Below are 23,336 nucleotides of genomic sequence, written 5' to 3' on the forward strand. Positions count from 1 at the left end.
CCGTGCAGCTGGTCATTTTTGGCCGCGTCCCGGTTACCCACCTTCCCATTTATCCTCCCCCTTACACATGTTATGTCTTGTGACTTGTTGTAACTGTCATATGCTTATTCATGTGCTAGGGTCTTTTTTATCCTGGATTTAAATTATCCTCGGAAGAGGATAGTTCGAGCGTGGGTTTTTTTTTTCCCTTTCCCTACCCAGCGTTTTTCCTTTATGAATTCTGATTGTAATTTCCCCGTTGCAAGACAAATAAAGAATATATTATCTTATCTTTTCACTGTGGCAAATTTGATCTCAGATATAAACACACACACACACATGCGTCAGAGCTCTTCCTGTCTTAGCTGCTTGACATCCAAAGGTTTTTGTAGCCATTACTTACTTCTTGGACTACTGGCACATGCGTAAACCAGTGTGGTGGTTGCTGTTGCCGTTTCCGAATGAAGCAGTAGAGGTTGCTGTTGGATTAGACTTGTTGTAGTGAATCTCGTCGTGAGGCAAGAGCAGAGAAAAATATTTCATATAACGCAACATGGGGGTGTTTCGTTCCATCGGGGGCAGGAGACTGGGAATGGTGTTAATGCATGAAGATTTTTTTCACATAAGGGGGTATTTTCACCCATGTAAGTTTCGTTGTAAAGGAGTTTCATTGTATTGTTAAGCTTAGCTTAACACAAGCACAGGACCCACAATGAACTCAGTACTGGTTTATTATCAGGGCAAAGGGACAGGTCAAGGAGTCAAGAACCAAAGGCAGTCAGAGGAACCAAACCAAGGTTTTCGGGGAAGGCTGAGCATCAAAAGTGGCCAGCAGAAAGTATGGTAAGGAAGGGAGCTGACAAAGTGGCAACTGGTGGCTCTTCAGACTGGCCTTCACGCCGCAGAGGAGGAGAGTGTGGCTGACGAGGCGAAGACTGGCAGGTGTGTAGGTGACGCAGATGCAATGATTGCGGAGACGCCCGTCGCCCAGACTTAATTAAGGGGAAAGTCACAAAAACACAACAGAGGGAGGGGCTGCACAGTGGGACACTGAGGACAGACATTTGATACCCAATCATGGCATCCACCTGTTCCCAGTTAGAATGTTCACCTGTGGGATGTTCCAAACAGGTGGTTGAAAAGCATTCCTCAACATTCTCTTTCTCTCAGTCTTTTTTGCCACCCGTCCCAGCTTTATTGGAACGGCTTGCATCAATTATATAGTGATTATTTGCTGAAAACCATAAAGTGTATCAGCTGGAAGATGAAATGTCTTTTTCTGTGTCATGTTCTGTCTTGATTGTGTTCCAGCTCCAGCTGGAGTGAAGGGCGTTTCCCTCCAGCAGATGCAGCTGCGCCTCGTTTGGTAACCAAGCCTTGGATTTAAGTTCTCTGACTTCTGCTACGCTTTGTCGGATTATTATGCTTGCTCGCTGTTGTGCTTCAAGTGTGATTTTCTATACCTCTTGCGACCATTCATAGTCACTCTCGTTTTGTTCGTAGGTTCTTGTTTGTCAGTATTTTTGTTGTTCTCGTTTTCCTCTTTGTCTTTCTGTTATTGGACTTTTGGACATTTTGTTTGAGTATTCTGTGTTCTATTGAACCTTGGCTTTGCAAGCGCTTTTGGTTTCATGCATTAATTTTCCTGACACCTTGTGATCAGCGATTTCAGTTCATGCTCTGTCGGCGCGATTTTCTTCAATAAACATTTTTGTCATCGCACTTAGTCTGAGTTTTTATTTTTTATTTGGGGGTGGGAACCGAACACACCCTAGAACAGTCTATGTTGTGTATTTGAGTAAATACAGCAAATTGTACAGAATTCTGTTTTTTCATTATGTTTAACACCATGTCCCGATGTGACAGGGCCAGTAAAAAATGTGGAGATACAATACTTCGTGTACTGCATTGTAACTACACCAAATCTGTGAAATGATAAAAACCTGACATTTTCTTTTACTATATCCTCCATTCTCAAAGGGTGGAACAAAAAATTTCATGTGTTCCCTGACTTCAATAATTCATGTGGCAATGCCTCTTTGAAATTCAACTCATGCCTTTGACTCTCCCTTTTTTTCCTCTTGATGTCCATGGGGAAGTAAGCATTTTTAGAGCTGAAGAAACTTTTTAGTATTTTAATACGTTGCCGTGCCATATTATTTGTGTAGGGGTACGCTGTATCAATGCAATTGGCTTTGCGACTGCAAAAAACGCAACCGCCACAATGAATCCTGCTGTGCGTCATCAATACTTTTAAACACGACGCTGTTGGATGCCACCGGCTAACACCAACTTAATTGGAATTGGGTTTGTATTTTAAATGTTTTACTGGACTCACATTAGACTCAGGAATTGATACTCATATTTTCAAGTCACACTCTGTGTTGCGCACCCCACAGTGAAGGGAAGGAAAGATGTGTGTGTGTGTGTAAAAGTGGTGTGCAGAGTGCTGCAGGGCAGTGCCTCGCTCAGGGGTACCTCAAATTATGTAACCGCAAAACAAGTGACTAGTATCACTCCAACGACCCACTGCATTTTGGTTCAAAGTGGGACTCTAAACAGTGACCCTCCAAGTTCTAAATCCAAGGTCCTTACAGATGAACTATTGGCACTCTCACATGTGAGAAAGGATAGGCACAGTCTCGGATGCACTCTCAAGCCATTTCAAAAAACAATACACTCACAAAAAAAAAACTGTTATCTACAGCTCTTACTCACACGCTCACCTGGCCAATATCACACATCCCACCCCATCAGAACGTGTTTCTTTGGGCAGCTGCACACTGCATGATGCTTCTGAACCCGACTTGGACCGGACCACTGCAAAAAAATAAATAAATAAATAAATAAATAAATAAATAAATAAATAAATAAGACAATTGGATACTCAACCCTGTATGTGTTTTGATAAATTGTTTATAGCATGTAAATAGATAACAATTGTGTTATCTAACAAATGGCATTGCATTGTCTCTATATTGCGGAATTTTAATTTCTGTTTGTGGATTTGTAACTCATCCCACTTGATCAACAGGGGTTCACTGTAGAACCATTTAAAAGTTTTGTTTTTTTAAATCCATATGTCCCCACGCATGTACAAATAAAACATTCAGTGATGTATTTGTTGCTAAATCAATTTGGATAGCGGAGGAAGAGGCAAAAGTTGATGACGAGGGATCCCAAAGCAGAATGCCGCAGGCAGGACAGAGAAGAAACTTCAAAAGGTTTACGGTGATCCCTCGCTATTTCGCAGTTCATTTATCACGGCTTCAGTGCATCGCGGATTTTTTCAAACATAATTCTTTTTTGTAAGTCCGCAAAATATCCACGAGAAGCAGCCAAAGTCAGCAAAACAACTGTGAGTCACATAGAGCAACATATACAGTACTACATGTATATGTTTACTGTATTTTGTTATTCATAAACTAACCTAACTTATGCATCCTCGTTTCTTGTTTTATGTTGAGAGGGAAGAAATTTCATCAGCACATGTGACAATAAAGTTGTATCCAATACAATCTATTTTAAAGTCTAAATCTATTCGTATACAGCATTAAGTCATGTTAATTACTTCAAAATTTACTTCTACATGCATGTATACTATTAAATTTTGACTTGGATTATTATGTACATGTACCTATATGGGGGTCGCTACTTCGCGGATTTTCGTTTATCGCGGGTGGTTTTGGTACCCATTGGCCGCAATTAACAAGGGATTACTGTATTCCAAAATCACTTTCGACGGAAAGAGAATCAATAAATAAACACAAAGACTCCAATTGTAAAGTGAATCGGATGAGCACAGAGGACAGAGTCAGATACACACGAAAAGAGACAAATTCAGCACACACAAGCAACAAGTAAGGACGGGGGCGGAGGAAGGAGGAAAAATGAATGAGACATGGACATTTGATATACAATATCACAGTCAGTGATTGATTATCCACGTTATTTGACTTCCGAAAATGAGTTTGTCACGATTCAAATGAAAACGAAGCCTCGTCACCATAATCGGCTTGACTGACAGCCAAAAGTGAACACGTGGCTTTCTCCTGACTGGTTGCGAAGATTCCGACCACCGTAACAGAATTACAAAGCACAGCCGAGGCATATATAGAAGGCTGATATTTGCGGAGAGGGCTCTCGAAACGAAGAGACAAATCCCCGAAGGTCCAGTGCGGCAAGCGTGTGAAGACTCAACATGGACCAGTGAGGAAGACGCAGTCCCCCCGCAGTCACATCGCTGCTTCAGCTTCGACCCCCCCCCCCCCCCTTCTCCTTTTCCATACAAGTGTAGTTAAATTCTATATCACGGTCCTTGAACAGACTAACATCGGAAAACGAGTTTGGCATCATGACCTTGCGTCTCTTCCCACTTTTGATGCTTTTCATCGCCGCGACCCAAGTTTTTGGCGAGGAGAACACCCTTCAAGAAAACGATGATTACTGGACCAACGACAACCACGTTCAGGTAAGTCACTTTTCGCTTCAATATCAAGGTTTTCTACAATATCAAGGTTTTCTACATTTAATAGCTTCACATGCTTATTTCACGGCACTTGTCATAATTGGACGAAGAAACGATTCGCTAAAACGGACACAAATGTTTGATACGAAATAAACAAGGTGGTCTTTGAGTTCACCTAAATATGTCACACATCCATTTGTGTATATTATGTATCGACGAAATAGTTAAAGACACTACACACGATAATTTGATGTTCAGAATTTAGTTATTCGCTTCTCAACAAAGGAAATGTGTACACTTCCCAAATGAAAATTGAGAGCACCCCTTTCTTGCCCACCTTCGAAAAAAAGTACAAAAAAAAGAAGTGATAACAATCAAGCGTAATTGGATACCCTTTATTCCGACTCAATGTTCGAGTCGGTGCGGCAGCCGTGCTCGTCGTGGATTGGTATGAATTGCACGTCTGGTGTTTGACTTTGTGAACTGGAGCAATGCCAAGCTGATGCCATTCTTTTAATGAATTAGCCAACAATAAATCGTTACAAGACATTTCAGTCCCCTTTCTCTGTCTCAGACCATCTCATTAAGGCATACAGGAGAGCCATAATCCCCCAAATTATGATTCGTATTATTGTTATTATTCAGAATAATATTGTACTTTATACGGCAGAAAAAAATCGTTGGCACCGCCCTACCCACTCTTGAGGACTTGCACACTGCAAGAATCAAGACAAGGGCACGGAAAATCCTCCTGGATCCCCCGCACCCTGCCCACCACCTTTTTCAGCCACTCCCCTCAGGCAGACGCTACAGATCCATGCGCACCAAATCCAGTAGACACTTAAACAGCTTCTTCCCTCTAGCCATTAACTCCTTAAACAGTCACTGACATAATGGTACTTCAAAACTACTGGTTACTCTAAAATGGTTCAATGATTTTGTTGTTTACGATGATAGTAGTGCAGCGTGTTATACCGGAGACAAATTCCTTGTGTGTTCTACATACTTGGCCAATAAAGATGATTCTGATTCTGATTCTGATTCTGATGTATATGAATATCATATATTCAGCTTTCCGGGGAATTTATTATTTTGCCCTTCACAGGACCACTGGATGTCCAGTGACCCCATCAGAGAAATACTTTTGCGGAGGACAAGAAAGCCACGGCCGCATCAGTTTATTGGCCTGATGGGGAAGCGCTCAATGGGTAACCATTTTCAACGAGACACTTTTTAGTTTGTTTGCATCTTGACACTTATAACGTTTCTCCCTTTTTTTCTTTTTTTTTTTAACCAAAGCAAAGACAGAGATTCCACGCAAAAGTAAGTACCAGACAAAAGAAGTAAGAGAAAAAAAACCTGAATATAAATATTATTCATTAAATATTTGCACTCCCTGACCAAAACTCTTCCAATCGGACTAGTGATTGATTTGTTTTATTTTGTTTTATTTTCCCATCTGTGACTCTCTGAAGTTGCTTGTAGAAATGATGAAGTCTCATATTCCGTACGTGAGCCGTAAAAGTATTTTCAAAATTATTTGTGGCGGGATGCAAATTATGCCAAAATGGACAGAATATCAAATGGGTCGGGATGGGGCACCCCCGTGGAGACAAACAGCACGACAATGTTTATCCATCTGTTGCAGCTGTGGTTTATTTAGCAGAAACAGTATTTTGACTATTTTTAATTAACATTTAACAAAAGTTGGCGAATTTAGGAAAATAAACCGAGATACATCCCACCATGCAGGGAATTTTTTAAAAATCTCAATTTTTACAACATAGGGAATACGCAAGTAAAAATATGAAGCAAAATAGTAACAGTAGAGTGGGAAATATTTTGCATCTATTAGTTATGAATCCTTTCGCGGACAGCGGTCACTGCAGTGGACAGCTTGAATATTTTTGGGAAACATTAAAAATGAAACTCGAAAATATTTGACAATCAGCAAACATTTTCAGTTGACATTTATTCATGGCAGTTGGGAATGGTCAACAAGCTGGGATTGATTGACAGCAACCGCCGATTTTGGTCTGCCTCGCCTTCTTCTCTTTTTGAACTCGCTTGAATGCATTCATTCGTCTTTTTGAGTTGTGGCGTGTTTGTGTGTGATAAAGAGGGAAGAGATGAGTTGTGCAGAGGGGGAAAAATGAAGAACAAGGCGAGGATTTGTCACTGTTTTTGAGAATATTAGCAGCCCCCACATTAATTAACACAGTTTGGAGAGAGTCTTATTAACAAGCGCAAAGGAATTATAAAACTGTCACACTGTGCATCCATCCATTTTCCATTACACTAATACATTTTTTATATGTTGACAAATGATTTCATTTAATAAGATACAAAGGGACAATATTTCATTCTTTCATTTTAACCCTTTCAGGGACGGTGGTCACTGCAGTGGACAGGTTATCATGTTGTCATGTTACAGGGTGCATGAAAGGGTAAAATAAAAATTTAAGTTGGCAATGGCACAGCCACATTTGTAATATTTGTGTACTTCATCTTCAGCAGCGCATCCAGTGAATGTCAATTTGGAGTCAGTATTGTCGTATTTTGTAAGGCAAATAATAGTTGGTTATTTGTGTGAGGCGGTATAACCATGGAAAATTATGGTAGATAATGTAATAGTATATTATTGTTGTGATATAGTTATTTAATTATTGTTTATTTATTTTAATTTAGAATACTAATTGTGACTGATCATGTGTTCAACTTTTTTTTTAAGGGCATAAAGTCAACTCTTTTGTTGGGTTGATGGGGAAAAGAAACCAAGAAGATCCAGGTAAATCGTTGCGCCTATAGCACAGAGTGCTAACACCTGATTCTGAGCCAATGTGAAATTGGGCATCCAATGTGAAATTGTGCATCCATGCCCATATTTAGGCAGTAGAAGAAATACACCGAGGTTCAGAAATGCAAACAAACCAGATTTTATTTAATGAAAAAGATCTGCCAACATATACAAACAGTTTGAAAAATGTGTCTGTAGATCCATATTTTTAAAATGATGTCAAGAACATTACTGTGTGAGGTATTACAGTGTATGATGTGATAGGATAAAAATAATTCGGCAAATTGCTTAATCGTACAGCATAATTACTAATCTATAGTCACAGCCATTAATTAATTATGGCTTCAAAGTTTGATTTTTTTTATTTTTGATTTAAAAAAAAATATATATATATATATATATATATATATATATATATATATATATATATATATATATATATATACGAATGAATTTCGTACGTAGAGATACCGTTGTGTGTTTGTGTGTGTCTGTGTGTGTGTGTGTGTGTGTGTGTGTAATTGTTATGCCAAATGTAAAGAGGGGTACATTCATGTTGATGTGCGAGGCCATTGAAAGGTATGAAAACAAATAATAGAATCTTAAAAAGCACTCTATGGGGAGCCAGTGAAGGGATGCCACAGTCGGAGTTACGTGCTCCCTCTTACGAGTACCAGTCAAGAGGCGAGCGCAGCAGCATTCTGGACCAGCTGAAGACGCTTAATGGAGGATTGGCTGACCCCAAAGTAGAGTGCATTACAGTAATCCAGCTGAGATGTAGCAAAGGCACGACTAAAGGCACAAATTACTGTATCTAGTGATGTTTTTAATGAATGTGGCATTCAATTTTAAAATAGTTTCTAATGTTATTAAATGTACATTAAAAGTAATTAAGCTATTCAATTAATTGCCTATAAAATATTAACTTTTTACTGCCGTAAATGGCGTGGATCTGAAGCATCTCTTTAAACTTGATTCATGTTCATATCAGTGACACGAAATGTCTTGAGATGATTCACAGGTGGGCGGAATTTGACGATGTTTACCTTGCAAATGGAGAGCTATGGCCCTGGGCTGAGCCAGCGAGATTGCCAGCTGGCTGTCATAACCAAAGTGGGATTAGGGGTTGAAAAAAGCAGCTCCTCCTGTACCTGGGAGAAATCAAATGTATTGCATGATAAATTGACAATCAACAGTTTGAATGTCCTCTCCGTGAGCCGTCACCTTACCGTGGTGGAGGGGTTTGTGTGTCCCAATGATCCTAGGAGCTAGGTTGTCTGGGGCTTTATGCCCCTGGCAGGGTCACCCATGGCAAACAGGTCCTAGGTGAGGGACCAGACAAAGCACGGCTCACAAATCCCCTTATGGAAAACAAAATCAATGGTACTCAGTTTCCCTTGCCCGGACGCGGGTCACCGGGGCCCCCCTCTGGAGCCAGGCCTGGAGGTGGGGCTCGTTGGCGAGCGCCTGGTGGCCGGGCCTACACCCATGGGGCCCGGGCCGGGCTCAGCCCGAAGAGGCAACGTGGGTCCCCCTTCTCATGGTCTCACCACCCGTGGGAGGCGTCAAAGGGGTCGGGTGCAATGCGACCTGGGCGGCAGCCAAAGGCGGGGACCCTGGCGGTCCGATCCTCGGCCGCAGAAGCTAGCTCTTGGGACATGGAATGTCACCTCTCTGGCAGGGAAGGAGCCCGAACTGGTGTGTGAGGCAGAGAAGTTCCGACTGGATATAGTCGGACTTGCCTCCACACACAGCCTGGGTTCTGGTACGAGTCCTCTCGAGAGAGGCGCAGAGCAGGTGCGGGCATACTTATTGCCCCCCGGCTCAGTGCCTGTACATTGGGGTTCACACCGGTGGACGAGAGGGTTGCATCCCTCCGCCTGCGGGTGGGGGGACGGGTCCTGACTGTTGTTTGTGCATATGCACCAAACAGCAGCTCAGCATACCCACCCTTTTTGGAGTCCTTGGAGGGTGTGCTGGAGAGTACTCCTGCTGGGGACTCCCTTGTTCTACTGGGGGACTTCAATGCTCACGTGGGCAATGACAGTGAGACCTGGAGGGGCGTGATTGGGAGGAACGGCCCCCCCGATCAGAACTCGAGTGGTGTTTTGTTATTGGACTTCTGTGCTCGTCACGGATTGTCCATAACGAACACCTTGTTCAAACATAAGGGTGTCCACATGTGCACTTGGCACCAGGACACCCTAGGCCGTAGTTCGATGATCGACCTTGTGGTCGTGTCATCGGATTTGCGGCCGCATGTTCTGGACACTCGGGTGAAGAGAGGGGCGGAGCTGTCAACTGATCACCACCTGGTGGTGAGTAGGCTCCGATGGTGGGGGAAGATGCCGGTCCGTCCTGGCAGACCCAAACGTATTGTGAGGGTTTGTTGGGAGCGTCTGGCGGAATCCCCTGTCAGAAGGAGTTTCAACTCCCACCTCCGACAGAGCTTTTCCCATGTTCCGGGGGAGACAGGGGACATTGAGTCCGAGTGGACCATGTTCCGTGCCTCTATTGTTGAGGCGGCCAATCTGAGTTGTGGCCGTAAGGTGGTTGGTGCCTGTCGTGGCGGCAACCCTCGTACTCGCTGGTGGACACCAGCAGTAAGGGATGCCGTCAAGCTGAAGAAGGAGTCCTATCGAGCCTTTATGGCCTGTGGGACCCCAGAGGCAGCTGACGGGTATCGACTGGCCAAGCGGAACGCAGCTTTGGTGGTCGCCGAGGCAAAAACCCGAGCATGGGAAGAGTTCGGTGAGGCCATGGAAGCCGACTTCCGGACGGCTTCGAGGAAGTTCTGGTCCACCATCCGACGTCTCAGGAGGGGGAAGCAGTGCGCCACTAACACTGTGTACAGTGGGGTTGGGGCGCTGCTGACTTCGACTCGGGGCGTTGTGAACCGGTGGGCAGAGTACTTCGAAGACCTCCTCAACTCCACCAACACGCCTTCCTTGGAGGAAGCAGAGCCCGGGGACTCTGAGGTGGGCTCTCCTATCTCTGTGGTTGAAGTCACCGATGTGGTTAAAAAGCTCCTCGGTGGCAAGGCCCCAGGGGTGGATGAGATCCGCCCGGAGTTCCTCAAGGTTCTGGATGTTGTGGGGTTGTCTTGGTTGACACGCCTCTGCAACATCGTGTGGTCAACGGGGAGAGTGCCTCTGGATTGGCAGACCGGGGTGGTAGTCCCTCTTTTTAAAAAGGGGGACCGGAGGGTGTGTTCCAACTACAGAGGGATCACACTCCTCAGTCTCCCTGGTAAGGTCTATTCAGGGGTGCTGGAGAGGAGGGTCCGTCAGGAAGTCGAGCCTCAGATTGAGGAGGAGCAGTGTGGTTTTCGTCCCGGCCGTGGAACAGTGGACCAGCTCTACACCCTTAGCAGGGTTCTCGAGGGGTATGTGGGAATTCGCCCAACCAGTCTACATGTGTTTTTTGGACTTGGAGAAGGCGTTTGACCGTGTCCCTCGGGGAGTTCTGTGGGGGGTGCTTCGTGGGTATGGAGTACCGAACCCCCTGATGCGGGCTGTTCGGTCACTATACCACCGATGTCAGAGTTTGGTTCGCATTGCCGGCAGTAAGTCAGAATCGTTCCCAGTGAGGGTAGGACTCCGCCAAGGCTGCCCTTTGTCACCGATTCTGTTCATAACCTTCATGGACAGAATCTCTAGGCGCAGCCGAAGCGTTGAGGGGGTCCGTTTTGGTAGCCTCAGTATTGCATCCCTGCTTTTTGCAGATGATGTGGTGCTGTTGGCTCCTTCAAACAGGGCTCTCCAACTCTCACTGGATTGTTTCGCAGCCGAGTGTGAAGCGGTTGGGATGAAAATCAGCACCTCCAAATCTGAAACCATGGTCCTCAGTCGGAAAAGGGTGGAGTGCCCCCTCCGGGTCGGGGGGGAGATCTTGCCCCAAGTGGAGGAGTTTAAGTATCTTGGGGTCTTGTTCACGAGTGAGGGCAGGAGGGAGCGAGAGATCGACAGGCGGATCGGTGCAGCGTCTGCTGTGATGCGGACGTTGTATCGGTCTGTCGTGGTGAAGAAGGAGCTGAGCCAAAAGGCGAAGCTCTCAATTTACCGGTCGATCTACGTCCCAACCCTCACCTATGGTCACGAGCTATGGGTCGTGACCGAAAGAACGAGATCCCGGATACAAGCGGCCGAAATGAGTTTTCTCCGCAGGGTGTCCGGGCACTCCCTTAGAGATAAGGTGAGAAGCTCGGTCATCCGGGAGGGGCTCCGAGTCGAGCCGCTTCTCCTCCACATCGAGAGGAGCCAGATGAGGTGGCTTGGGCATCTGATTCGGATGCCTCCTGAACGCCTCCCTGGTGAGGTGTTCCGGGCATGTCCCACCGGGAGGAGACCCCGAGGAAGACCCAGGACACGCTGGAGAGACTATGTCACCCAGCTGGCCTGGGAACGCCTCGGGATCCCCCGGGGAGAGTTGGAAGAAGTAGCTAGGGAGAGGGAAGTCTGGGCTTCCCTGCTAAAGCTGTTGCCCCCGCGACCCGGCCCCGGATAAGCGGTAGAAGATGGATGGATGGATGGACAGTTTGTATGTACAGCACATCGTGCTAAAATGCTTCAATTTTTTGGCCGGTGAATTTTGCGGAACCAAGGTCGGGCTCCTATGCTCCCAGCTCTCCTCCCGAGTCCTCACTCGCTGCAGAATGACAAACCGGTGAGAAAAGTAAACCCCTCGGCTCTGGGATAATGTCATTATGCACAAATGTCTGTGGCTTGTTACGAAACGCATAAAATATCCAGCAACTACTTTTGCTTGTTTTCAATCTGAGCAAGATGATCCATGTCCATTGATAAATTGTCTGTTCCCTAAATTCACTGGACTTTTTGTCATTTAAAAAAAATATATATTTCTTAGAATTTAAATTGGGAAGGGCAGCCCCGGTAGTCCAGTGGTTAGCACGTCAACTTCACAGTGCAGAGGTACCGGGTTCAATTCCAGCTCCAGCCTCCCTGTGTGGAGTTTGCATGTTCTCCCGGTGCTTGCGTGGGTTTTCTCTGGGTATTCCGGTTTCCTCCGACATTACAAAAACATACATGGCAGGCTTATTGAACACTCTAAATTGTCCCTAGATGCGAGTGTGGGCGTGGATGCTTGTTCGTCTCTGTGTGCCTTGCAATTGGCTGGCAACCGGTTCAGGATGTCCCCCCCGAAGCGGCTGGGATAGGCTCCAGCACACCCCACAACACTAGTGAGGATAAAGCGGTTCGGAAAATGAATGAATGAATGAAATTGGGAACTTGATTCTTAGAATGGTTCCTTTCCTTAAATTCAAAAATTCAAGTCAGGTAAGGAAACAAAAACACTTCGAGGGAACGCAGGTGTTTCAAGCAGAGCACATCAGCAGCCGCCGCCATTGGGGCCATCAGTCTGTGCTTTGGGGGGCGGCAAGGAACGCATCTCGTCTGATTGATTGTAAACGTGGGGCCACGAGGTGCGTTCGGAGTGTCGATGATGGATGTTTCGCGAAATTCACATTTTTTCGCGATTAACCGACGCCCTTACATAACCCGGTACTACATTTTGTCTATTCAAGCGCTGCATTGTGGTCACGTGGGACAGTCAGCCTATCAGTGTACTTCTTGGGACATGCTCACAGGCTAATTGGATGTGTATATAAAATAACAAGAAAATGAAAATGTGTTGTGGCAAACCAACACTATATTTGAAACACAAAGGGCCTTATTCACCATCCCTGTGTACGACCAAATTTGTGCTTCAAACATTCCGACACACATTTGATACACAAATCTGTGATTCATTAATATCGTTTCACTTGAATTTGTGTGTATTCCGCCAACAAGTTGAGAACCTCCTTGGACCAAGCGTAAGCATGAATAATGAAGGATCAACTTTCCCAGAATAAACATCAATCACACATCTTTTACGGAAGCGCACAACATGTTGAGACGAAGGTCATTTCTAAAATCAAGATTCATTTTAGTGCTAATAACTTTTGCCATTTGCTAATGATTTCATTAATGTCCAAAATAATTGTGAAGGACACTTGTCATAACTTGTGCAGCTGTCCAAGTGTCTGCAGATTGCGTGAGTATGATCACGCACCCCAAAATTTAAACCGCTCCAACTTCTTGGTTAAACCAAGACTTCAAACTGGTCATATCGATCATTTTACACATGCAGGCTCTGAAGCAGAATTTCCCGGACTGATACGCCTGCATTTTGAATAAGATGGTTGATTTTGCATACGCGTTCAACTTGTGCGAACATTTTTACACATTTATTAGTGGATAACGCTCATTACTTCACTACTGTGGAAAGACCTTGATGACATCAAGGCAAAATCATATCCTGAGTATTTTGTTTAATGACTCCCAGTAATACTTCTCCCACTAATACTATTGCTGGTTTGATTTTCTTTAAAGGGTTGGAGCCACTCCACCGTGAACACCATGTTCAAACATAAGGGTCACTGTTCGAAACTCGATTAACGGGACAAATGCACTCTTGACACAGCTCAAACCACATGGTAATCATACAGGCTAATTTTATAAATCATGAAATTATTTGAGTCTTTGTTGTCCTCGGTCGGGAAGTGGTAACATCTGGACGAAGGCAGGCCGGTTATTTTTGTGGGTGCCATGCCTAACTCAATGAAAGGTTTCTCGAAGTATCAACTTTTGACTATGGAAAAAGCAAAAAAAAAAAAAAAAAAAATCAAACGAAATGTAACGTTTGTTGGAAATGGAACTGTACTGTTAAGGCCACCTTGCAAGTATATCAATCTGTGTTTTGAGGCTTCCTGTTTATTAAATGTCTCCTGCAGATTCTTACGAATGGAGCACAATACAGATGTACGACAAGCGACGCTAAAACTCCTCATCTGCCCGTTTCTCATCTTGGCATTCCTCATCTGTGACGGGGCCCTCTACTATGTTTGTTTTATTTTGTAGATGTTCATTGCTCTTCATCAAATAAAAGACTTCTGTTTCCATGTTTCAATCGTGGCAATGTTATTCCTGTGCAGATATCGCTGTTGTCAGCTGAATCCTCACATCTCCAAAACCGTCAGAAAGCAAAACAAACCCCAAAAAAATCAATTGAAATATAAAATGCAGTTTCAAATTGCCAATTTAATTTATTAAGCCCTCCCCCCTACCCCCAAACAAAATACCTCCTCCCCTTTGTCAAATCACAAAGTAACCGTGACTAATAACAGTTTTGGGAAGCTTGAGTTCAATTTCACAGGCAACACATTTGTTTAATCAAGAAATCACACAAGTAGAATCAGTCACATAAAGTGAAGTCGGCCACAAGATCTCAAGAAACGAACACGTCATGCCACGGTCCGAAGAAATTCAAGAAGAAATTAGAACAAAAGTCAAAGGTTACAAAGCCATTTCCAAGACTCTGGGACTTCAGCAAATCACCGTCAGAGCCATTATCCACAAATGGAGAAAACTGGGAACAGTAGTAATCACTCCCAGGGGTGGTCGACCAACTAAAATTACTACCAAGAGTGCAATGACGACTCATCCAGGAGGTTGCAAAAGAAGCTACAACAACCTCCAAAGAACTCCAGACCTTATTGGCTTCAGTTCAGGTCAGTGTTCGTGACTCTACCATAAGAAAGACACAGGCCAAAAATGGCGCCCATTGGGAGAGTTCCCAGGGGAAAACCACTGCTTTCCAAAAAGAACACAAAGGCTCATCTCACATTTGCCAAAAGACATCCTGATGATCCTGAAAACTTTTGGAAAAACATTCTGTGTCAAAAATTGAACTTATTTGGAAGATTTGCAGGCTCTTACATCTGGTGTAGAAATGCAACAACATTTGATAAAACGACCATGATGCCAACAGTGAAGCATAGTGGTGGAAGTGTGATGGTCTGTGGCTGCTTTGCTTCTTCAGGACCAGGACAAGGACAAGTTCCTGTGATTGATGGGACAATGACACTGTCTCCCAAAAAATCCTGAAGAACATCCGACAATCAGTTTGTACCCTCAATCCCAAGCGCTCTTGAATCATCATGACAGCATGACAACGATCGGAAACACCAGCATGTCCACCTCTGAATGGCTTAAAAAAATAATACCGGTAAAAATTAACGTTTTGGAGTGGCCTCTACAACATGTTTTCTTTTTGCCACTCACTGCTTTGACGATGTCGGATGAGCACGACCTGAACGTCCAGATTGTCCTTGCATTGGATATAGCAGGTGTATCCAATTCAAATCCACATGCAAGGAGACCAGGGTCAGATATGGAAATAAATAAATAGGGATGGTACTTTTGACACAGACGTAAAAAAAAAAAAAAAAATTCATTTGTCACATAGAGGCATTTAAAAAGTCCTACAGCTTGTTCTCTTATTATTAATCACATCAATAGTCTTGAGATGTAAACGCTCATCAAATAAACATGCATATCACAAATACCTTTATACACGTGTACCGGTTACCTTATCAATAAACTTTTCCTGTATGATAGATTCACAAATGGCGATTAAACGTGTGTTTTTATATCATTCATATTTGTTCTGGATTTTTTGTAACACTATATCAGTGGTCCCCAAATTCTTTCCTGTGAGGGCCACATAACTTTTCGCTTCTCTGATGGGGGGGCCGGGGTCAGTTTGTAACAGCAAAAGTGTGACTGCAAGAGTACCTAGACGTAAAAATGTATTGTTTCCCAGAAACCCACACAAAATCAAATAACTTTTTTTGACACACTCGCGGTATTAAAGACGCCTTTCTTCTCGGGACACACCACCTTTGCGACAGCATTCATGCATTTCTTGACAAACTCTCCTTACCGCTGCTTGCTATCAGTTGAGCAAACTGAAAGCTAGCCAAAACAGATGGCAAATGTATTTTGCTGGGCTAACGTTCCTCTTTTTAGCGTTGACAGTTTGTCTGCTCCCATTTGCCCATGCAAAAAATCGTACTTGTTGTTGTGACGGGATTCATAGTGTCTCCGCAGATAGTATTCTTTGAATACCGCCACGGACAGATTAGACAGACAATCTTTTCTTTGCATTGAAAAAAAAATAGTTTCTCCATTTTGGGTTAAATTACCTGTATTCTGAATAATTTCTCTTACCTCACCTTTTCGCCATGATTACGTTCTCTTTGAGAGGGACGGGTTCAGGATTTTTTTTTCTGGGGTTGCCAGATAACGGCACAGACCCCAGAAGGATGGAACAAATGTCACGTTATACTGTATGTGTTTATGAAATTGTTACTAGCTAATAGTTAATCATGAAAATAGTTCATAACTAAGGAATATTTTATTGAAAAAGCAAAATTTTATGATAAAATGCAAATATACATAGATGAAAAATAAATCAAAAGACTGATATTGTTCAGGGGGGCCGGATCCGGCCCGCGGGCCGTAGTTTGGTGACCTCTTCACTATATTATTATTAAACCTCTTTTTGAACACACCAACTAATTCCCGCCTTTTAAATTATGTTTTATAATGATCAATCGATTAACACCTTTAACAGAAGCACACATATGCTTTGTTTGTTCTCATCTTTCATTTTATTTTTGTCACTTGTGTCCCTTTACATTATACCAGCGACCCCCTCTGATTTCCAAAGATTCTAAACTTCGTTTTGTTCAGATTCAAAGACAACTTGCTTGTGTCAAACCACATCATATTTAATTATTTTTCCACAGTAGTCAGAAGCTGCTCAAGATTTTCTCCAGGGCAATATAACGTTGTGTAATCAGCAGAGCTGGCAATGTAAAAAATGTTGCCGGTCATTGATCATTCTTCAGCAGCCGGCGCACTCGTCTGTCATCGTCAGTACATCGTTTTGTTTTGGGGGGGGGGGGGGGTTGCATAATGAAAATGCAGGCACCATGGTTTTATAGAAGGTTTTATTGTTGCACTACTACAGCAATGACAATGAGTGTAAGCAAAGCAAATCATGAGTATGTAACAGAGATAATGCCAAGACAGAAAATGAACATAAAATCCTAAAGTCGCAATACACAATAGCTAATATATGGCAAGTGAAGCATAGACGGATTAACACGGAGCCTTGTATTCAGATTACAAGTGGGTTAGAAGCCCAAACAGAATGAAAATACTCCACATAAACACCTCAGAAAAAAAACGGGCTGAAGCCGAATGGAATTTCTTTCGCATTCTCAGGCGTGGAATATTTCTTTTGCCAATTCGATCAGAAGTACACATCTATTCAGGCATCACAAGATGAGCTTCTACAATTACAAGAGGTGCTCAAAGGCGTCGCCATTAGCTTCCAGACATTTGTATGAACATGGTAAACTACTGCTTGGGAAATGTTGGTCAAAATCAGGAGTGTCAAACTCATTTTTGTCAATTACATTTTTGGGGTGAAATCCGATTTAAAAAAAAAATATTTTTTAATGCAAGCGTTCACATTACATATTAAATGCGAGCTCAAATCTGTCAGGTGTTTGAATCAAATGCATCCCCAAAGTGACCGGCATGCACAGAAGAAGAGAGGACGTCACTCAGAACATAGTATTTAAATTTAAAAAGTAAATGTGGTCCATTGTGTAGGGGTTCATCTTGTTCCTCAACTCATATCAACATAGGAGTGACTCGGGAGGAGGTAGAAATATTTTGGGGAAACAAGGCAAGTCTCTTCGGTCTCCGGAGACATCTATTTAAGATGATCACATATGACATGCGTAATAAAGGAACCGTCTACGTGGGTGAATCACTACTATCACCACAAATGTCAAATTATGCTTCATGTTTCAAGTGGGATTAAATTAAAAATAATTTCCCAAAATTACTTCAATAAAAAATGCTTGCAATATTTTAACATTAAAAATTGAAGACAGTTTGAAAAAATAAAATAAAAAATTAAGTCAATGCACGTAATTTGCCTTCGCGGGCCACGTAAACTCATGTGGTTGGCTGGATATGGCCCCCGTGCCTTGAGTTTGAAACAGGTGGTCAAACTGAGATTGCTGCACACGTATTTTCATGTCTTCAACTCATAGTTACCCGAAAGCAGTACTTCTCAAATAGGGGGTCAGGCCCCTCTGGGGGGATGTGGTGTGATGTCATGGGTGGGTGGCTTCGGAGAACATATTTTTTTTGTTTGTTTTGTCTTTTTTGCTGTATTACAATAAGGTGGGATTGCGCTGCTGCCCCTCACGTTGAGAAAAACAGATGAGGAGACTCGGGCATATGATTAGGATGGCTCCTGGACGCCTTCCTGGTGAAGTGTTTTGGGCATGTCTTACCGAAAGAGAACGAAGTGGCTGGGAGAGGGAAGTGCCTGCTGAAGCTGCTGCCTCCGCCACCCGACCCGGGATATGCGGTAGATAACGGATAGATAGCTAGCCATAACCATGAATTTTTGGAAGGTAATAGTGACCATTTTGAGCACCTCTTGTAATCGTAGAGGTCAAAAGCAACACGTCTTAATCGTGCAATGTCTGAATAAAGGTGCTGTTAAAATGTTGATGAAAATATTTCTTTTACCGATTTGTGAAGGGGACATTATTTTGGTTGACTTGATGTAAAAAAAATGTCCATGAAAATGTCAATAAAGCAAAGATAAATGGATGTGTTTGGGGATAACACGTGAATCCAGTTATGAGCAAACATAAATCAGGTGATGTTTGCACGGATCTGCGCATGACACGCATTTAACGGCTTTTCTGATGACATTTCAAGGCGCATTTAAGCACCGTTTTTGAATAGATCGTGTTACATGTAAACAGTTTACCTGAGATCTTCGATCAGAATGATTTCAGGTGGAATGACAAAAGTCTGCATGTAAACCTGGCTAACAATGATGCTGCGCTTTACAAGTACGGAACACTACCACCTCTTTGTCGTATATGAGGAGCTTCACAGCGAGAAATCACAATAACAAGCAAGCATGCTAGTTGCGGTATAAAAATCAAAAACAACCCCAAAAAACAAGCAGGGTCGGTTACCTGAAAACTGTAACGGCTCATAAATTGGAATTTGAATCCTTATGTATGGTCTGTAATAGACTGGCGCACAGTCTGAATTGGAGGCACAAACTGGCAGTTGGAAGGGGTATGTCAATGTTTTGACAATATGACCGACAACCTAATTCGGAACCCCCCCCCACCCCCCCAAAAAATACCCAAGGTAAACCTCTTCTTATAAGAGCCACTTATAAGAGGTAAAGCCTCTTATAAGTGGCAATGTGGCTGTTTTCAGCATTAAGAAAAATAACCATTCACGTTCTGATTTATGTTAATTGAGAATCAGCACACAAGGAAGTTCTGATGTTCTAGTCAGCTTTCCTGACATCTTTTTTTATTTTCATCAAAAAAAAATGACAATGACGCTGCCACCTCCATGCTTTGTTGTAGGTATAGGAGGGTAGCTTGGTGTTAAGTTTGGATTTAGGGCTTTCATCCAACGAGACCCCTGGTTTTTTTTGGGGGGGGGTTAAGAATTGACTTATTGGGAGTTGTTTTAATTTGAACAGTAATCATTGTTTCTGTGAAAAACAAATATTGCAAAATGATATATAAACGGCTGGCAACCGATTCAGGGTGTCCCCCGCCTACTGCCCGGAGACGGCTGGGATGGGCTCCAGCACCCCCCGCGACCCTAGTGAGGATCAAGCGGTACGGAAGATGAGATGAGATGAGATATATAAACATTTAATGCCAAAATGATGTGCTCATCCCATTTTGGGGGGGATAAACGGTATGAGTTAAAAGCTTGGAAATGTCTTCAAATTGAAATGGCCTTGAACATAAGAGGTCAAGAAATTCAAGCTATTCACTCTGGCTAATGCACCGCTCTGAACTGAAAGTCATTGCAGGTCATAAAGCATCACCCATATCAAAAAACTGACTGAGGAGAGCAAAATGTTATCCGGTCAAAAGGATACCCCCCCCCCCCCCCCACTACCACCACCACCACCTCAGAAATACAGGCTGTTTCCAATCTGGTACTGGTTGTCCTATTTTTATTTATTTATTCATTTTATTTTTTGGGTGCCCCTTCTTTTTCATATGAATTGTCTTGACCGCTAATGCCACAGCTGAGAGCGTCATTACGTTGTTATGATGCACCGGAGGGATCTGTGAGCTGAGGAATCAGGATGAGGCTGCCATTTTGCGTTCACGTGAGAACAGGCAGCAAAACTACACGGGTCATTCTGAGATATGTACGAATTTGTGAACGTTTCAAAACTTCAGTGTGTCATTATTGTTATGAGGATTGTATAAAGACAAGCGTTTAGTGGGGTTCATGAGTCGTTCGAATCATTGATGCCCTTGTATCCACAGAGTTTGAAGAGCTACACATGCACGTTTTGACCAAAAATGTTCACCAATGACGCCAAAAATGCTCAAAACAACATTCACAGTTAGTTAACATCTGATTGCCAGCACTTCTGATTTATTCTCTACATGGCATTTACTACTGAAAACTCAGGTGTGTTTTATAAGAGAGACTATCAGCATATTAGCTCCCACTGAGAGCTAGTATGCTAACAGCTAGCGGCCTAATAGAACAACATACGCCAATCACGCACCAGAAGTGGGTTGTAAATGCGCTAAAATCCACTTGCTACTTTTATAAATCAATCAGAACTTGATAGTCAAAATATTTTTGGTTTTGGTTCATCAGAGTGGACTTCCTGCTTTGGGTGCTAGCCATGAGCGATGTATAACTCCGTTTCACCTTTCAAATGACCGCAAGCAACACTTTCTCGAACCTTAAAATGAAATCTTTATCCTGCTTTCCTTGTCTAATCAAAGCATAATCCTACTTTTAATTTGAAAAAAAAGACACTTTGTGATAAATTGCCGATGTTGTTGTTGTTGTTGTTTTGTTTGTGCTTAGGCAAATATTATCCTCATTTTATACTCTCTCTGGCTCTTTCTCACAAACATACACACGCACACACAAATTACGATTGTTGGGCAGATACCATAAAACGTAGCTACGAGAGCGTTATTTGATCAATGAATATGGCCAGCAAAACAGCAGGTGATTGGTGGCATTTGAGCAGAGCCAAATCTCAGTTACAAGAGCGTGTGAACACTTGTTCAACCATCTTATTGTTAACCTCTCCCATTTATATATATATATTTTTAGGAATTTGGATAATTGGCTAATAGTCACATATATGGTCAAATAGGTTTTGAAATTATTGATCTATCTTTTTTTTTTTAACATCACAGAAATCTGGCATGAAGGCCACTAACTGGGGCTGAATTTAGCTTACCGGTAATTTATTGCACTTCATGAAGATTTTCTTGACAGTTTATTTCATGATACAAGATTTTATACACTATTATTTTATATTAAATGATATTGGTCAGCATTATCTGAAATGGCAGATTCATATATTAGCTGTTTGTTGCTCTGAAAACACATTTCAGAAAACAAAAACAAAAACACACAACATAAAAACAAATTAGAAGCCACTCACAGTGACTCAGCATTGAGTACCATACTTTCTGCACTATAAGGCGTGCCTAGATGAATTTGATTTCAAAAGACAGCGCGCCTTATAATTCAATGCGCGGATCAATATTCAGATTTTCTTGGACGTAGTAGTTTAAATGTTCTGCAGAGCACTTTGTTACAGCTGCAGCGGTTGTGAAAGCTCTAGATACTGTAAATAAAGCTGTATTGTATTCCGGCGGCCTGGTAAACGAATGGTGAGCACGTCGATCTGACAGTCCAGAGTTGCAGGGTTCGATTCCCAGCTCCGGCCTTACTATGTCGAGTTTGCATGTTCTGCCTGTGACTGTGTGGGTTTTTTCCGAGCACTCCCGTTTCCTGCCACATAGCAGGTTGATTGAACACTCCAAATTGTCCCGAGATGTGAGTGTGAGGCTGGATGTTTCTTTGTCTCTGTGTGCCCTGCGATTGGCTGGCAACCGGTTCAGGGTGTACCCCGCCTACTGCCCGAAGACAGCTGGGATAGGCTTAAGCACCCTCCGCGACTCTTGTGTGGATAAAGCGGATCAGAAAATCGAGGGATGGATGGATAGATCTCGTGGATGCATAATGCAACCACATCTAATATTGTAGCTTCTGTTCTGCGTCCATCATTGTGCGGTGCCCATAGGGACAATTTGACCCCTATAAATTCTGCTACTCAAATGCTACCCATAAATCCCAAAGGGTCAAATTTGGCCCGCATCCTACATTAGGATTAAAGCATTAAATATTTGAAAAAACATATATTTTGGTGTTCAGTGAACATGTAGCAGTCATTTAATGTATAGTTCATCATTCTTCATATTTTGTACTTTTGCTGAAGTAATGTTATTGTAAAGTAACAGTCTCATTAAAACGCTTTAAGCATGGCTGTTTCAGCACGAAAGATATTTAGCCATATACAACCATATTAGATAATTTTTTTTTGCAAGTCTCTCCCTCTGCCCTCGTGTGTGTGTGTGTGTGTGCGCGTGTGCATGTGCGTGTGTAATTCTGAAACACATACCACAAAACCAAGCTCTGAACCGAATTTTGCATTTGCGTGACTCATCCAATATACCGTATGTCTAGATCAACTGTATCTCGAAGATAGCATTATCATTACAGTTTTTTGGGGTGGTGAATTCTGTGCCCTGCTTCTGTTGTATTTCAATTCCTAAATATTGACACTAGATGAAAATGAATTTTGGTGAAAAGCAAAACCTGTAGCGAATGGACTGAGTCGACGGTTTCTCCGGGGACTTCACTTGCAGTTATTCAGATGTTCCTGGTTAGTTTTGTAGATGGCTAGTGTGCGAGCTGATGGGTCAGTGGCGTCAATCCAACGCGGCATCCAGAAATGGGGGAGCAGCTCAGCATGGCCAGGGAAGTGTTTTTCAAACACCCGCCTGAAGTAGTAAGCTTCTTTAGTACGGGGAGTGTTGTGAGGGAATATTTTCGAGGCATCCGCCATTTGGCCATCAGTCACCTATCAAAAGACATGACAAGAAGAAGTCATCATTTTACGGGATTATTAAATTGGCAAATCCCAGAATTAGAGCTCAAATTCTCATCCAAAACAAATTTTGACATCTGGAAAGGAGTACCTATTTGATTAGTATCTTTTATACTCATTTTGGGGGGAAAAACAAACAGACAATTGTCCACCACATGAAAAACA

The 23,336-nt window shown here is 42.9% G+C and overlaps 2 protein-coding genes across 3 annotated transcripts in view; one reads left to right on the forward strand and one right to left on the reverse strand.

The window, feature by feature from the left end:
* The first annotated feature begins 3,909 nt into the window (after positions 1-3,909).
* On the forward strand, positions 3,910-14,216 carry tac1 (tachykinin precursor 1). Its single transcript, XM_052071338.1, has 5 exons — positions 3,910-4,450; positions 5,553-5,655; positions 5,747-5,770; positions 7,179-7,235; positions 14,041-14,216. The coding sequence occupies exons 1-5, from the start codon at positions 4,334-4,336 to the stop codon at positions 14,085-14,087; spliced, it is 348 nt and encodes a 115-aa protein (XP_051927298.1). The 5' UTR covers positions 3,910-4,333; the 3' UTR covers positions 14,088-14,216.
* Positions 14,217-22,795: 8,579 nt separating this feature from the next.
* Positions 22,796-23,336, reverse strand: part of asns (asparagine synthetase) — a 116,356-nt gene continuing 115,815 nt past the window's right edge. For both annotated transcript variants that reach the window (XM_052071115.1, XM_052071114.1), the window contains exon 12: positions 22,796-23,144. In XM_052071115.1, the coding sequence (XP_051927075.1) occupies positions 22,920-23,144 (225 nt within the window). In that variant the 3' untranslated portion in view covers positions 22,796-22,919. The remainder of the gene's footprint in view (positions 23,145-23,336) is intronic.

The sequence above is a fragment of the Hippocampus zosterae genome, chromosome 7 (genome assembly GCF_025434085.1).
Source record: "Hippocampus zosterae strain Florida chromosome 7, ASM2543408v3, whole genome shotgun sequence".
In the NCBI taxonomy this organism is placed as follows: Eukaryota; Metazoa; Chordata; class Actinopteri; order Syngnathiformes; family Syngnathidae; genus Hippocampus; species Hippocampus zosterae.

Bases quoted from the DNA above. Each gene is read 5' to 3' on its own strand.
- tac1 (XM_052071338.1), top strand. From the start codon at position 4,334: ATGACCTTGCGTCTCTTCCCACTTTTGATGCTTTTCATCGCCGCGACC. The intron at 5,771-7,178 runs GTAAGTACCAGA...TTTTTTTTTAAG, and splicing joins GACAGAGATTCCACGCAAAA to GGCATAAAGTCAACTCTTTT. The intron at 7,236-14,040 runs GTAAATCGTTGC...TGTCTCCTGCAG, and splicing joins AAGAAACCAAGAAGATCCAG to ATTCTTACGAATGGAGCACA.